Source organism: Fundulus heteroclitus, chromosome 22, assembly GCF_011125445.2.
Source record: "Fundulus heteroclitus isolate FHET01 chromosome 22, MU-UCD_Fhet_4.1, whole genome shotgun sequence".
NCBI lineage: Eukaryota > Metazoa > Chordata > Actinopteri > Cyprinodontiformes > Fundulidae > Fundulus > Fundulus heteroclitus.
The window spans coordinates 29,931,308-29,948,060 of NC_046382.1; the positions used below are offsets into that span (position 1 = coordinate 29,931,308).

General features: G+C 40.8%; 1 protein-coding gene across 3 annotated transcripts in view; it reads right to left on the reverse strand.

Moving 5' to 3' along the window:
- Window positions 1–16,753, reverse strand: part of phactr2 (phosphatase and actin regulator 2) — a 73,652-nt gene that overhangs the window by 45,435 nt on the left and 11,464 nt on the right. The window contains exon 1 of one of the 3 annotated variants that reach the window (XM_012864993.3): window positions 11,389–11,489. The exons of the other annotated variants lie outside the window; for them this stretch is intronic. Coding sequence (XP_012720447.2) covers window positions 11,389–11,401 — 13 coding nt within the window. The 5' untranslated portion in view covers window positions 11,402–11,489. Of the gene's footprint in view, window positions 1–11,388; window positions 11,490–16,753 lie in introns of those variants that run through there. 3 annotated transcript variants of the gene reach the window in all.

Below are 16,753 nucleotides of genomic sequence, written 5' to 3' on the forward strand. Positions count from 1 at the left end.
AACTGTAACCCCCCTCCTCCCCCCATCAATCATACCAGAGGCTAAAATGTACTCACTGACCTCTGGGAAGACCTGGACCCCTGTTCCGGTCACTGCCGGATAAAATTAGATGTCACGAAAATAAAACCCTGCCCACGAATAAATGGATCAGTGTTGCGTTTGCACACGTATTCAGTTGAAATTAGATGTTTATGCACGCCGTATGGACCCCTTCTCACTTACTGACATGAAATCAGACTAAACATTTCCTGGTTGAGGGCAGTTAGGATTTCCAACATTACTTTTATTTGCTAAATGCAAGGCATTAAAAAAAATTGTTTTATTACTTTATTGGAAAATTTAACATTAAGTAAAACCTAATTTGTTTTTGACTGCATTGCCTTTTAAACATTATGATTTGGGTCAATTTGGGCATCCTTCCATAAGCTTCTAATGATGACTTGCTGGAATTTTGGCCTGTTCTTCCTGACAGAACTGGTGCGACTGAGTCAGGTTTGCAGCTCGGCCCACAGAATTTCACACGGGACTGAGATCGAGGCTTTGTGTTGGCCACTTCACAACCCCGATGTCATTGTCCTTTGACCTCTGACTAAACTAACTGACTGATTTTGCACATACTTTGGGTTATTGCGCCTTTGTATGACCAATATTTATCTTTCCAGCTGATATCTTGACATATTGCTTCAATATTTCCACATGATGTCCATCTGTTTTGTGAAATGCACCAGTTCCCCCAGCAGCAAAACACTCACACATGATGCTGCCATGCCTGTAATTCACAGTTGGGAGGGTGCCCTCACATTCGAAAGCTTTTTCCTTTTTATTCCCAACGTAACAATGGACATTATGACGAAAAATTTCCAGTTTATTTTCAGGGGCGTGTTTCCAAGATTTAATGTCTTTCTCCCGGAGTGCATTGGCCCACTGTAATAATTTTTATGCTGCACTGATTAATGGCCTCTTCTTCATGGAGTGAGACTTGATTTATTGTAGATAACAATACTCTTTCACCAGATTCAGCCAGCATCTTCCGCGGTTCTTTTGCTTTCGTTCTGGGGTGGATTTCCACATTTTGCACCGAAACGGGTCCATTATTCGTACATAGAAGTCATCTCCACCCGTGGTGTTTATATTTGCATATATAAACGCTTGAATGGATGAAGGTGGCCCCCCTCTGGCAGCTGGAAATTGCACCAACGAATGAACAAAACTAGTGTAAGGCTCACAATTTTCTGCCTGTAATGCGGCCAGATTTCTTTTGATTTTGAGAAGAAGTAACACAAGGCAGCGGTTGCATTTGATGTGTGGCCTTGAAATACATTCACAGGACTTCAGTTTACTCATATGTTGTAAATCAATATATATATGACATTGAAAAGCTGTCATACTCTGAGGTCTAGGTGCAGGTCTGGTTCTCTCCCTCTCTCTCCACAGCAGGGCGTGACGGGCGTCAGTTCGTTAACGCTTCAGTGTGGTACAGACCAACTCCTTGTCTAGTCCTTGATACCGTGTGAACCTGAACCTGAACCTGAACCTGAACCTGAACCTGAACCTGAACCTGAACCTAACCAAGCCTGCATTTTATTCCTCCTAGCACCCTGGATCAAACCAAAGAGACACCTTGCCAAGAACCACAGACTCTGGACTTGTGTGAGAGAAACTCCCAGCAAACCATCCGAGAACCCGAGAAGGACCTCGGACCATTCATCCGCTCAGCCCTCCTGCCTGCGCTCACCTGCCTGTTCACCCTCCAACAAACCGACAGGAGAGAACTAACCAGACCTGTACCGACAGCCTGGACCTCTGGACAGCACTTCCCCCCAGACCAAACCCAAGCCTCCTCCTCAGTGAGTTCTTCCTCCCTACACAATTTCCACCAGTCCAGCCCAAGTTATTCATCAGCCTCTTTAATTTTTCCCAGCAGAGCCCGGAAGATCCTCAAACCGCCAACATCTTTATTTCGTTCAAACCACAACCTGACAAACACTTTAACTAAACTGTCTGCCTCTGTAATTGCTCTCACTCAGTCTTTCGTCCTAAACATGACAAAAGCTATGGCATCACTGTTTGGGTTTTCCTAAATTGTTTTAAGACATGGCATGTAAACCTTTGTCTTTAAGAAAAATTATAAAAAATAAGTCTCTCTCATTATCCTGGGATTTAGTTAACAGAAATAATTTTGATACTCCTAACTGAGCTAAAACAGCAGTAGTCTAGCCTGATTTATTATCAGACAATTGGAAAGAAGATCCTGTGTCTTTCTGTACTGTGGTTGTAAATACCTGGTCTCACATGTGTTGTCCTAACCAGAGATTTTTTTTTTTGTAGTAGAACATTCATGCTTTGCTCTGCCTTTACCTAAAATAATCCAACCTTCCCTAGATGCATTTGAATGGACTTTCAAAGAGCAATAATGTGATTGAACTTTGGCCCAAAACCCTTCAAAGATGTTTATAGGGCAACACTTTGCTAGTCCGTAGTAATCAAAAAAGGCTTATGGTCGGGATAAGGTCAGCGGCTTCAGATGAGTACAGTAGGTTCTGCCGGCTCAGAGAAGAGAGTAGAGGATGGCGCTGAGCTCTGCTGTGGGTCACACAGAGGCAAATCTGTCAATTTGTCAGCATGAAAGAAGGATACCATAGTAATATCTGGTTAATAATAGAAATACTATTATTATGAACCAAGCCAAGCATCTCTGCCACTGGCCTAAGGCAATAGTGTCTGAATGTGTTTGTGTGCGTATGAGGGACGGCGTTAGCCATCAGCGTCAACATGGTGTCAGCTGAAACCTTGCAGAACACCGCCTGACAGGAGAGAGCCATCAGCACGCCACACACACAAATGCATACACGACTAGATTTGCATGACTCCAGAGAGCATTGCATGGGCTTGATGCACATTTTACTGTAACTCTAATCCTACTACTGCTAATCCCCACTTGCAAAATCATAAATCCTATTATCAAACAACTCGAGAGGTTAAACTCTTATACATTTGACTGGATCGTACGGCAAAAGTTAGAGTGAAGTGAAGTCGTCTCTAAATCAAGACTGCCATCTAGAGTTCATAAGAAGCAATTGATTTCAAGTCAACGGAGAGAAAAAAAGGCCAGTGGAGATGATAACGTTGCTCAATACAAAAGCTTTCCCAGTCTCAGGATTGTCTGTCTATCTTTTGCCTCATAGGTCAGAAGAGAGAGGAAAACTTAGTCTTAGGTTTTATGTAATCATAAAAGGAAACATATTCTTAAAGCCTGTGAACTTCAAACATTGGCTTATTAACAGAATCAAATGAGCAGTGCATATTATGTGTGGTGTTGTATATGTGCACTACAGGTACTGCATACACCTACAGTGACAGTATCATCAGTTAGTTTAATCGCCATGTCTGACAACAGGGCCCTGTCAAAAATTTAATTTGGGAGTAACTGCGACAGCCTTATAAGAAGGCCATTAGTGAATGAGATGGAAGTGGATAATTGGACATGCAGGAAGCCCTGGAGGAAGTGGGAGGATAAAGACAGAACAGGAGGATGGAAGCACTTAACAGAGCAAAAGGGTTAGATATAGACAGACAGACAGATATACAACTATATATACAGATATATACGCAACCACATATGTGTACCAGTATCTCAAAACTTCAAATGTAGCAAGGCATGGCAGTCTGACTAAATGGATCCTAAATTTGACAAGCCACCAAGAGGCCCTTGCTAACTCTGGAGGAGCTGTGGCAATCCACAGCTCTGGTGAGATACTTTTTTTAACAGAACAGCTGTTAGTTGTGCATACAGCAAGTCGGGTCCTTATTTAAGAGCGTCAAGAACGAAGCCATCATTGAAGGATAGCCAAAAGAAGTCCCACTTGGTATTTTCCTAAGGCCATGTATGTTATACCCCTGGTATAAAGAAAAAAGTGCTCTGGCCAGAAGAAACCAAAAATGATCTTTTAAGTTTACATGCTAAACACTGTGTGGAGGAAATTTGATTGTGGTATGTGGTGGCAGCATAATGCTGTTGGTGTGCTTTTCTTCGGTAGGAACGCTGGATGCAGCTAAACACAGGGCAATCTTGGAAATACCTATTAGAGACCTGAAGCTGGTGTGGACGTTCAACTTCCTGCTGGACAACCTCTTTAAACATACAGCCAGAACTACAACAGATTGGTCTAGATCAAGGCAGATGTATGTGTTAGAATGGCCCAGTGAAAATCCAAATCCAATCAAGAATCTGTGTCTGGACACAGATTCAACAACCTATCTGACTGAAGTTAAGATATTTTAAGATCATTTCATTTTCTTTTTCTTTTTTTTCCTTTTTTTTTTTGGAATTTGAAAAAAAAAATAATTGGTGTTTTTGATTGTAACATTGCTGTCAAAATCAAAATGAGTTTTGATCTTTGCATTTTTAGTATTTCCTTGTTGTTTTGTTGATTTAGGTCTTGCCATATTAGTTCATGGCTTTGTGTTTGGATTCCTGTGTTTTGTTCTTTGTGCATTTAAAATAATTTCTTATACATATATATCTTTTCCCCATGGTCAATAGTTTTTCTATCTATGCAGCTTTAGTTGTGTTAATTAGTCTCCTTCCCTCAGCCTTTATACCTCCTGCCTCAGCTGCTTGTCATTATCCTCTGATTATCACACCAGCTTCCAATGTCATTCTCCTTACTTCACTCAGTATTTAAATTAATTGTTGGCCATTGCTCTATGCTGGCTTGTCCCGTTAGACTTCTCGTTACTCTGCCTGTTGTCCTCGTCCTGTTTTCCTCATAAATCCTTATAAGTCTGAGTAATTTCTTATACAGTAAATACTGTATCTCCGTGTTTACCCAAAGTTCATGGCTGCACTTGGATCCTGCTCCACAATCACACATCATGATAGTTGCATAATGTGGAAAAGTTCAAGAGGTATGAATACGCTTTTGGCATACTGTGTATGTCTTGTCGTGTTTTGCATTCAAATTGGTGTGTTTCAGGGTTCCAGTTTGTGTAAAACATATTCACTGCTGATACAGTTTCTGCTGCATCATTTTCCAAATGCACTTTACAGTTCACATCTTCCTTAAAAGAAAAAAAATTATATAAAAATAATATTCCCCAATAACACAATGTCAGACTCAGACCAAGTACAACATTTGCAAAATTGAGAGAAGATTCCAGATGTTTTTTGATGACCTTTTTAAATGTAAAATGCAGCTCAACCAGACTCTGACAACATTACTGAACTGGTGTGGTGAGAAGTTTTCATTCTTGGCATTCTGACAGTCAATCTATCACAGTCAAAAAAAAAAAAAAACAGCCACCATGTTTATCAGAAGACGTAGCTAATGGTGCGGTCCAGTTTCATGGGTCTGCCAAAATTAGCCTGATCGCTTTAGGGTAGATCTGACTGCATTGTGCTTGGCACTGTACGCATAATCACTCTCCTTCAAACCGTCTGTACAGGTTTCTAACTTTGTGACGCTCTGACCAGCCACAGAACAAAGGCCCCTCTAGATTTACCCTGGATCAATATGATGCTTTTACTTGTAATGTGTGCAACCTGTAATGACCAGCACAACAAATATACTCCTTTCAATGTTGGAGAAATGCACATTAAAGATATTACAAGTTGTGTATCAGTATTTATATGTGCATTTATATGTATTTCTTTCAGGAAGGTGGTCCTAATTGTCCTGGTCCTAAATAGCAGAGATCACCTGAAGCAGCCTGACAGTTCAAAGACCATAGCAGCCGAAGGAGAGACAGAAGAGGTGCCAGAGAAGTGGGGCCAAAAGGAAGGAAGAAAGTCATCAAATATTAAGTAGTAACCTCAGCAGAACAAGAGATAATAATTGTTTAAGTGCTATGTCCTCAGTAGGGTTCTGTTCTCTCTGACTTATTTATTAAACTCAGTGTCTTCCATGGTATAGTCCAATACCCCCAATGCCGCCTGACATATGTGCAATTTCACAACAGGCTCAGTCTAAAGCAGAAACAAACACACTCCAAACACTCGCTGGTCCTGTTTCGAGTATGAGAAGTTACTAACTGAGTGACCTTTTAAGAGTCAGTGTTCAGAGATTGCCACGCTGGGATCATGATTCAGCCCCCAAACTGTCAAAACAGTAAAGTGTGACTCAACAAGAACCAGAGTCCCAGCTGAGCAAAGGCGAACTAGAGAAGGAGTATCAATGAAATGCCTTTATGTGCAGAGGTCCATCAAATTAAGTTATAAATTAAAAAGTATAATACTCTTTTTGTATGCCGTAGGGTCGTGTCGCCATTTGCAAGTCATGCTTTTGTATTTAGTGATGGTGCCACTAATACTCAGCAAAGACTATTTTCGAACTAAAGTCTGACACACAGACTAAAAGAAAATTTAAGGCTTAAGTCCCTATGTTTTTTTTAGGCAGACACTGGAACAAGGTTTTCATTTCATCTCTACAACAGTCAAGCCCCAGTGGAAAACTGCTCTCCATGATACATCGACGAGATCAATATGGGAGGAGTTGTGCTAACAGGAAAGGACATCTCATTTTGCCCTTTAAAATTTTGATGAATTCATCTGCTGGAGCATCTTTTCAGAGGACTAAAAAACCCTTTCCACCTTTATCCATTAAGGTTACTTACTGCTTTCGTCTAACCATTTAACCCCAGTTACATGTATATGGCCATGATTCTCTAATGCATAGGTGTAGGTTAAAACCAAATACTAAATTATTAAATACAGTGCCTTGTAAAAGTATCAATACACCCCGGAACCTGATATAGTTTAATAGGACTATATTAGGACAGTATATTCCTGGGCATACTTGTGAAGTGGAAGAAGAAAAAAAGAGGCAATTTTTTGATCCTGGTCAAAGTTCATTGGAGGATGGCTGGAGTTCAGTTAAGGGGCAACCTTTACTGTCTGAGGCAAAGGTTCACCATCCAGCAGCAAAACAACCATAAGCACGCAATACAATATAATTTAGTTGGTAGATATAGTAGATTCATGTGTAAAAATTGCCCTGTTAAAGTCTAGACTTAGATCCAGCTGAGAATATGTGGCAAGGATTGGAAAATCGTTCACACTCCATTCAAACAGACTGAGCTGGAGCTGTTTAGCAAAGAAGAACGAGCAAAAAAGTTCAGTACCTAGATGTGCAAAAACATTTAAATAAAAGGCACATATATTTTTCTTCCACTTCACAATTCTGCACTATTCTTTGTTGGTCCAGCCCAGTAAAATCCTAACAACATACAAACAAAGATTGTCATTGTAACGTAAAACAAATTGTGAAAATTCCACAGTTGAACCTTTGCTGCACAATTAAACATAAATTGCATTGTTTCATGTGCTTTTGTTTAGGCCACTACTTATAAAGAGGATCCCTCAATGTTAGACGTTCTTCTGTTATTGCGCGCCCTTCAACTCTGCACATCAAAAAGTGTTTACCTCCGAATTTTGAAAATAAACCTTCATCTCCCTGCTGACCATCTCACACACTCCCAATCATTTTAGTTGATCTCATCAGTGCAGTATTCTAATACAAGAATAAAGTAAGCAATGACTTCTCTTTCTCTTCCTCTCCACATCTTCCACTCTGCTTGCCTGAAATCCTATCTCCTGTTTGTTGTATTCCGTTAGGCGCAACCCATAAGCTGCCATCACTGCTAAAATGTTGTCTGCGTAAATCAATAGTTGACATCCTGCCAGACAGGAAAGCCAGAACAAAGCAAGCTTGAGATACACAGAGAAGCACTGGCATGAAAAGAGATTTGCACTGTGTAGTTTGGTCAATAGTAAACATAAGGGGGGAAAAAAAAGCAGAAATTTACAAATATAGCGCAAATGAAATTAGGTTGTGAGACATATCTGTAAAACCCAAACATGGAGACTGAACATCTTTTCTTTCTGGACCTGCATGCTCCAACTTTATAGGGTCGAATCTGCACACATTTACGAGCTAGCCATTATCAGTCGCAGAAATAGCTGTCATGACCATGTTGACTAAGTTGTGTTTCGATGGTGTTGGCTCACCTTTCCAGGCCTAAACAGGGTTTGTTTTAAAGTAGACTAACAGTGGTTGATAATGGTAGCTTTGGCTTCAGTCCAGCTAGCTTTTACTCACACACCATGGTCTGGTTGAGCTGAGTAAGCCTCAAACTGTTTTACACAAGGCTCTGAAGCTCACACATTAAACCCGGGGTTGCAGGTGCAATAAAAGTTGCATAAAATTAAACTGACTTTCGGTTAAACAGTCCATCTTAAAAAAACAACAACACGAGAGTCCCCAGAGAAACACGGGGGAAGTTATTTAAAAAAAATAAAGCAAGTATGAATGTCTGCCTGATTTCTACCTGTCAAACAAGTGGATCAATCTGAAGTTATGTTGTTTTACCAGAGCAGAACTCACGTGTCTATTAATTATGAAAGCATGCAGGCAACATGGAGACGTATATCACAAACCCAGCTGCATTTGTGGCATAACTGAAGCTGAAGGTGTGGCTTTGTTTCTAACTTTAGTGTCTCTAAATGCAGAAGTGAAGGTGCTGTCAGCGATGGCCAATAGTCTTTTTGTTAAAACACTCCTAGAAGTGCATAAATGTAAACATGCTGTGCTGGTAAACCATCATAATTACACAGCCACAAAAAGGCTGAAATTATGCTGGGACTAAATGACAGAAGAAGTCCACACAAAGCACATCAAGAGAACATTTGGTTTTTTTTTTGGTGAGGGGAGGTTTGTCGCACTTAAATATTGCTGATCATTGAACCAGTTCTGACAAAAACTACGTGACTGAATAAAAAAATCTATTTTTCAACTGATGACTCTATTTTCTAGGGAAAGAACATCACTGAGTGTTTTGGTTTACAGTGGTGTTTTGCTCACTTCTGAGTTATTGTTTAAACGATGTAGCCATATTCAGCTATTTTTTGTGCTCATTATTGCTAGAAGGATGTTGTCAGATAAGCTCATTCTTTTGTGTTTAGTTTCTTAGTTTATGCTGTTTTCCTGTTCTTTGTGTGTTGGGATTTATTTCTCTTAGATCAGTGTTAAACCCTTTCCCCTCGGTGTGTGGCTTCTTTGTTTCCAGTTTAGATTCTTCTATGTTAATTATTCACTTTCCCTTGGTCTGCCTGTTTGCTGTCCTCAACAGCTATTCAAAATCCCTTGATCAATGCACCTGCACCTGCAAGGGCACTCTCCACTTTTCCCTCAGTATAGAAGCTCACTGGTTTTCATTCCACTTTCCTGGTTCCTCCCATTACACTACTTGTGCTCTATTTCCTGCTCTTCCTGTGATTCCACTGTAAATTCTGTGAAATCACTGCTAATTATTAAAGAACCTATGTTTTTTTTGCCATTGTCAGTCTTTGCACATGGGTCCTTTATTAACCAGTAACATTACAAGAAGTTATCCAAACTAAGCTGAGCCTATGGAAAAATTGCTTTGCCTCCCATTCCTAATAATTGGCTATGTCACCCTTGTGATCGACAACTGTCATCAAGTATTGTCATCACTGTCTACACTGACTCCAAGAAGCTGGTAAAAGTATTTTATTACCACTTTCATAATTATCACAATAGTACCACAATATATTGTGAATAAATGTAATGTCCATATCTCTCACCCCTACCACTGTTTCATGGTTTCTTCAATGGTATTTAAGCTCACCTGGATTTGCTAGAGCCAGTGAGCCTAAGCAATTGCTTTGTAACCCTTTCCAACTGGATAGATGCTGATGGCTTTGTCTCTTATCTATTCTTGACTTTCTTTTGATTGGAGCATGACATTTCATGACATTTCATGATCTTTCAGCCTATATTATTTTGTCAGACAGGTTCTATTTAAGCAATTTGTTGTTTGTGCAGGTCTGGCAGTAATCAGGTCTTGGTGTGGCTTGTGAAATGTAACTCAGCTTTCCCAATTTGTGTTTAATCATAATCTAGCAATAGGACACATACGGTAAGGCTATGTTGTTTTTGAACAGCTTCCTCCATTTGAACAGATTTCCCCCTTTTAATGAAACAAACTTTTGAGAAATATGTTTTGTATTTAGTTTTAATATCCTTGTTTGACATAAAAACCTTTTATGGTCTGAAACATTTTAGTGTGACAAAACCTTACATGTGCCATGTTACCGGGTAACATGGCACCAACCTATTCACACCACTGTACATGTAGGATTGTGACCTACCATAGAGCTCATAGCAAAGTCACTTCAAACTTACATATGCGTGCGGGAATGATCCCCGAGGCTGCTTTGCCTTGCAAAAATGGTGATTCACAAATTTGCAATCATAACAATTTGTTTTGTGGCAAACCCACGCCTCTTTGACAAAACACCAAACTTTTTACACAGAGGGAATCTGCTCGGCACCATTTAAGTACACTAAAACTTTTCTCTAAGTTCAAGAAAATGTCTTTCACAAATGTCTGTCTTTAAATAGTACTGTTGTGCTGTCTATGACAATGTTTTTTCATGACTCATTATATAAAAAAGAAAACACTACATCCACAGTAGGTTCTAATTTTAATACTGAGAAGTGCTGCATGAGTGAGACGCACACTTTGGGAAACTGTGGTGTTCAAAGGAGTAATATATGTAAGTGTGGACCGTTTGCCCTTTAAACACAGCAGCAGAGCCTTTTCCTATTAAACAACTGATAATGTTGTGAGAAGCTCTGTAAACGGTAATCAAACTATACTAGATGACCCAGGCCTGATTTAGCCTGCAGCTCTACTCTGGCTGAATGATACTCCAGCTGATGCACTGCCGTACCAGAGTTGGCTATACCAGCCAACCTTGTTAGGCGTCATTAATCTTGACATGCTTCCTTCTCTCTGTTGAGATCAGATGCCATTAGTTCCATCCCCCCCGATTGCTAATAATCTTCGTGTTTACAGACTTACAAAGCAGTGTAATCTGAAACGAAGCACACAATCATCATTTCTTCATGGCTTTTAGAAGTGTCAACAGCAAATCTGGCTCTCACAACACAACAGAAGGCTGGTGGAGAGGAAAGAAATGCTCCTAGATGATCTAGCTGAAACATTAGCATGTGAATGGTAAATACGTAAAGTGTGCTGTATCGCTGTGTCGCAGTGCAAGAAAAACAGGCTTCAGGCAGATGACTACCACTCAGTCAAGTGATCTTTTACAGCAGCTAGTAATGCTAAACAATCAGAGACTCCAATCCTTGATTACACCGGGTGTGTCTAACATGTAAAACAATCACTGACAGATAAGCTATAAATGAAGTTGAGTATGATAGAGGAAATAGCAGAGGAAGTGTTCTTTTTTTGTAAGTTTGAAACAGTCATAATGTCAAAGACACCACACACACACACACACACACACACACTTACAGGCAGAAAGGGAAGTACTTTTTTTTTTCATACAAGGAGGAAACTCACCGTCATGTTCCATGTTTTGATCCTGGGGGGAATATGAACAGGAGTGCGACCTGATCCTTGTCTCTTGTCGACACACACGACCTCTTTGCCACCCTCCCGCCCTCCACTAGCTCGCCCTCCTCCCTCTTTTCTGTGTCCTTACGTCTCCTGTGCACTCTCCCCTCCCTCTGCCTCTCTGCACTTCCCTGCTTCATCACTCTTCCCTCCCTCCCTCGCTGTTTCCAACCACTGTGTGCCCGCTTGTCCTTCCATCCACTTGCTCTGACGAAGAGCATTAAAACTTAATGTTTGTTTCCATCTCAGGTCCCCGTTCTCTCCTTCCAGCCCTCATCCATCTCATCCTGCATCTCTGTCCATCTTCCTGACTGTCCAGGATTGTCCTACTTCCAATGAAGGGAACAGAAGAACTACTTGGGAGAAATTGCCCTGGTCAGATGAGACAAAGATTGGACGTTTTGGCATAAATGCTAAATTATTTGTAGTGTTAAACTAAGACGGCAGGGCCCGAGTCTGAAACATGGTGGGGATGTTTTTGTTTAGCAGGGACAAAGAAGCTAGTCAGTTGACATGAACATCTATTTACTGGGTAATCCTGGTAGAAAACATGTTAGGGGCTGCAAAACACTTGAGACTGGGAAGGAGGTTTACCATCTAGCAGAACAATGATCCAAAACGTAGAGCAAGAGCTCCAATAGGACAGCTTGTGGATATTTATATTAGAATATGCCACGAATGTCTAGACCTAAATATAATTTTAAATTACATTGAAATGTGCTGTTTAAAGATGTTTGCAATCCAATCTGACATTGAGCTGTTTTGCGAAAACAAATGGGCAAAACCTGAACCTGCAACACACACCGATAGTCCTGCAGCTTTCCCTGCAGAAAAAGCATGCGCTGATTTAGGTGCTAAATACAAATGCACACCACACTTTTCAGATTTTATTTGTCAAAATCTTTTGAAAACAATGTGCTCTTTTTCTTCCAGGTCACAATAATACCCCACTTTGTGTCAGCGTATCACATAAGTCACAACAAAATACTTTGGAGTATGTGTACTTTAGGAATTTTTAGGGATTGTTGCAAATATTTGTTTTGACAAAATAAAAATACTTTGGTTGAATTTGCTTTGTCAAAAAAGATAGACGAACTTTCAAAAATACTGTTTCTTCTTTAAATTTGATTCAGAATCTTTTATATTTCTATAAAATCCTTTATTCTAAAAAGTATATACATTTTCTTACCCAGAGTGATAGGATCTTTGACTTTGAGATTATATTTTGTAGGAATCACTTCATCAATCTACATTTTTTAAAATTGACATTAAACTTTGTGTTTTGTTTTGCATTTGTATTTGTTTAAAAATCTGAACACTGAATGTCCTAATGCTGTGTGCAGGTGTTAACTAACATGCAAATATGACAAAATATGACAGAAAGAAATACGATCAAGAGTAAAATTGCAGAGCAGTGCTTCTTGTTAACTTTTTGTTGATTTTATTAACAAATATATCCAATAATCTTTTGAATGTAATAGTGAAATCACACCAATCAGGGTTTGATGTTTCATTCATTGGTTGTTGTTGAGTTGTTTTCTCATTGTAATTAAATCAGATGTGACATCAGAAGTATCTTGTTGAAGCACATTAGCTGGCAGTTTACTCTGTAAACAAAACCTCTTTCATATTTATTCAGTCTGATTGTTGCTTAGTAACACAATAGGATCATATCTGAAGACTATGGCACCTTCCATGACAAAAATAAACAAAGTACATACTGAATACACACTAGATGAACACAACATCTGCACGAATCGCAACGGCAACTAATCAATGCTCAGAGACTCTTGAGAGAGAGACAAACCTCAAAGCACAACAGACTGAAGTCAGAGGCGCAGCCAGATGGTTGCTTTCAATTTTCCCTCTGACACAAAGACATAAAAATACAATGCCATTAGGACTATTTTGCTCAAATATTGATGATCCAGTCCTAGTTTGACTTAAGACAGCAGGATTGAATTATGGGTTTGACCTGGGATACTGCCTTAGGGTTGAAGGCAAAAAAAGGGGTGAATTAAATCCTGCAATAGAAAAAATCTGATTAATAAGAAAATAAAGATACCTTTAAATGCCTAATGACACTTTTAATTACAAACAATTGATTTTGAATTACTAAATTGGCATTCAGTGAATAATACTGTACCAAGTAGCCCCAGGGTATTATACTACATCATGTTTCATTGTCAACGCGTTGAAATGCTTTGTTGCTTTTATATGGGTGCCGTGTCGTTTAAAATTGCAGGGAAAAAACTGTTGACACATTAAACATGAATTACAATACGCAAAGGAATTATCACATCTCTCCAATGTGGCTTGACTTCTGATTGTTAAGCTTTCCCATTTAATTTTGGGTCTATTTGAGGCGTTTTTGTAACATTTTTAAATACTATTGGACACTATACAGATGAGTGTGTATGTATGTTTTTAAACTTTTGGCTTCCATGTGGCGCAGTGGGCAGCACTGTTGCCTTGCAGCAAGAAGTTCTTGGGTTCAAATCCAACCCTGGGTCTTTCTGCATGGAGTTTGGTAGCGTGGGTTCTCTCCAGGTACTCCGGCTTCCTCCCACAGTCCAAAAACATGACTGTTAGGTTAATTGGCCTCTCTAAATTCTCCTTAGGTGTGCATGAAGTTTGTCCTGTTTGTCTCTGTGTTGACCTGTCCAGGGTGTACCTTGCCTCTTGCCCGTTGAATGCTGGAGATAGGCACCAGCACCCCTTGAGACCCCACAAGGGATAAGCGTGATGGATGGTGACTTCATGTTGGCCTTTAGTGGGTTACTTAAGGTGTAGTTTCACAGATCCTACGTGTTTCAGTCCAGCTCGGCTCTTCCCCACTTGGTATATCTGTGCGGCTGGCACAGAGGGAAATACCTCCTGGGATTGCTTTGAAACTGTGTGTTTGAAAGAGAAGCGGGGAGACGGAAATGAGCTGTTTAGCCCACAAGCTTTAGGCCTCTTTAAGTGGTTTCCTGGGGTCCGAGCTCCGCATAGCGGCCACTGCTGCTGAAGCCGACCGCTGCTCCCTCCAGCTGTTTGCAGTCACAGAGTTAGAATTTACAGCATTATGAGATCTTTTGCCTTAGCCATGACGGGAGTGCGGAGAACATGTTAAAAGATTTTTCACCGCAATGAAATTATTTTTATAGGTGTGAATTTGCGCTAATTCCCAGACTGCGGGCGGCTCTTCTCAGCGGAGAGAGAGCGTCAGACGTTGACCAATCTCCAGCAGCTTTCAGTGTGGCACCTCTGCGAAAGCACCCCGCTGAAGTGATCTTTTTTTTTCCTTCAGGTGTGGTTCATGATTTGTAAAAAATAAAATGATACTTTGATGGTCATTAACATTAATGTTGTAGCTCTTCAGTTTCTCTGGACTTCCTCGAAGAAAAACCTAATTTATCCTCACCCCTCAGCCAATCACTGAAAAGCAGTGAGTTCACTAAAAACTGCTCTTGAGTCAGCTCAGTGTGACCCTGCTCTACAGCAGAGCCGGAGGAACCTGGGCTGGCTCTCAGAGGAAAAAAAAAAAACTGCTCCTGAAACACACACAAACGGGCAGAGCCGTGCAGCGCTGCTAACACAAGCCGGTGGAACTGGTATTTAAAGACTCTCCTCGGGGCACAGCTGTCAGCCTCCGTGACCAATCAGCGACTTTTGTGTCATTCTTCATCCAATCAGATTAATTTATGATACCTGTCAATCAAAGTCATATACATGGCCATTAAGCGATGCAGTATGAGGGTGCGAATGTTTTTAAACATACAAATGGAATAGTCAGACACCAACAACAACAGTAAGACAGAGAAGAGTGCCATAGCGAAGGAAAATATGGTAATTTATTTACAAATTAATAACTTCACAAGGCTATTGCTTGAGGAAGCATAGCAGATAAAGGATTTCAGGTCAGACCCACCAGACTTAAAAATCCAGCTGCAGGCAAGTGTAATGACCCTGTGTAAGCCGGGAACCCGATACTTTAGCCGGACACAGAGTTTGAGTTGAAAATGTTTATTTTGAAAGGAAGTAGGTGACAGGAAAGACAGCCAGGCAGGAATGATTTACCAGGGCAGGAACGGACAGATGCAGGCTGACCGGGTGATGCAGGCAGAACCAGACTTGACTAGAAGCCGCCGACACGTTCCCAGTGTGGGCAGAGCGAGACACAGAAATCCCAAAGAGAAACCTTTACCAGGCGGTGCACAAAGGCACTAGTTAAACTAGTGAGGGCAGGGCGAGAACGGGTCAAAAAGGGACAGCAGGCTGCGCGACAAGGCACTGGGAGAGAGCAAACGTAGGCAGCGGGACGAGATGGAACATTCTGCCACTGGGAGCTTGAATGAGACAGGTATATGAAAGGAGAGCGACAGGTGATCCAGGTGAGTCTGATTAGCGGCAGCAGCAGGTGGAACTAATTAAGGTGAGTGATGGCTGAGATGAGATGTATGGAGAGGAAACATGAGCAGCCCAAAGCGCAAAAACAAAACCCAAGTCATGACGGGCAAGTGACAGCAGACTGATTTATTTTTAAGAAGTGCCCCTTGTTGTGTTGCAATTCCTGATCTCTAGTACACACCCAAACCCTCACAACACAAACACTATTTTTTTTTTATCACCAGCCACCAATGAAAGGGACGCACACGTTTCAAAAATGTCCACAGAACATTTTCCCAAATGTCTCTGGGATTATTTAGATGTTTTCCGGTAAATGTGAGACAGGCCTTTGTTACTTTACTTGGTCAGCAGTAGTTTTAGCCCGGGAACTCCCCTATGGACGACATTGTTCCTAGTCTCCTTCCTTTTACTCCATCATGAACACTGAACTTAACTCAAACAACTGAGGTATACAGTATTTGTTTGTCATTCTGCCCTCTTGACTTGGAGTAAGGTGGTATCCATTTCTGGATAATGGCTCTCACTGTTGTTTGTTGGAGTCCCAAAGCCTTAGAAATAGCTTTGTCTCCCTCTTCAGACTTATAGAAGTCATCATCAACTTTTAGATCACAGGTTTGCAACCACAAAACCCATTAGAGACCACTTTGTACTTTCATCTCATAGAACTTAACCAGCTGAGATTACGTGCCTTGTGCACTTTCAGATCACGCAGCCAGATGCGTGAACCAAAGGGGTGTGGCCTATAACTTGCAGAAATCACCTGTGTTAGATGTGAGTTTCCTCCAAGGAGAAAAGCCCACAAACAGTGCTGAGCTCTGCTTCCTCGTCCTCACACAGGCAGGCATTTAAATTCAGTGCTTTTGCACCATACTCGGCATGTTATGTGATGCATCAGATATTTCTCAGATCAGATGGACAC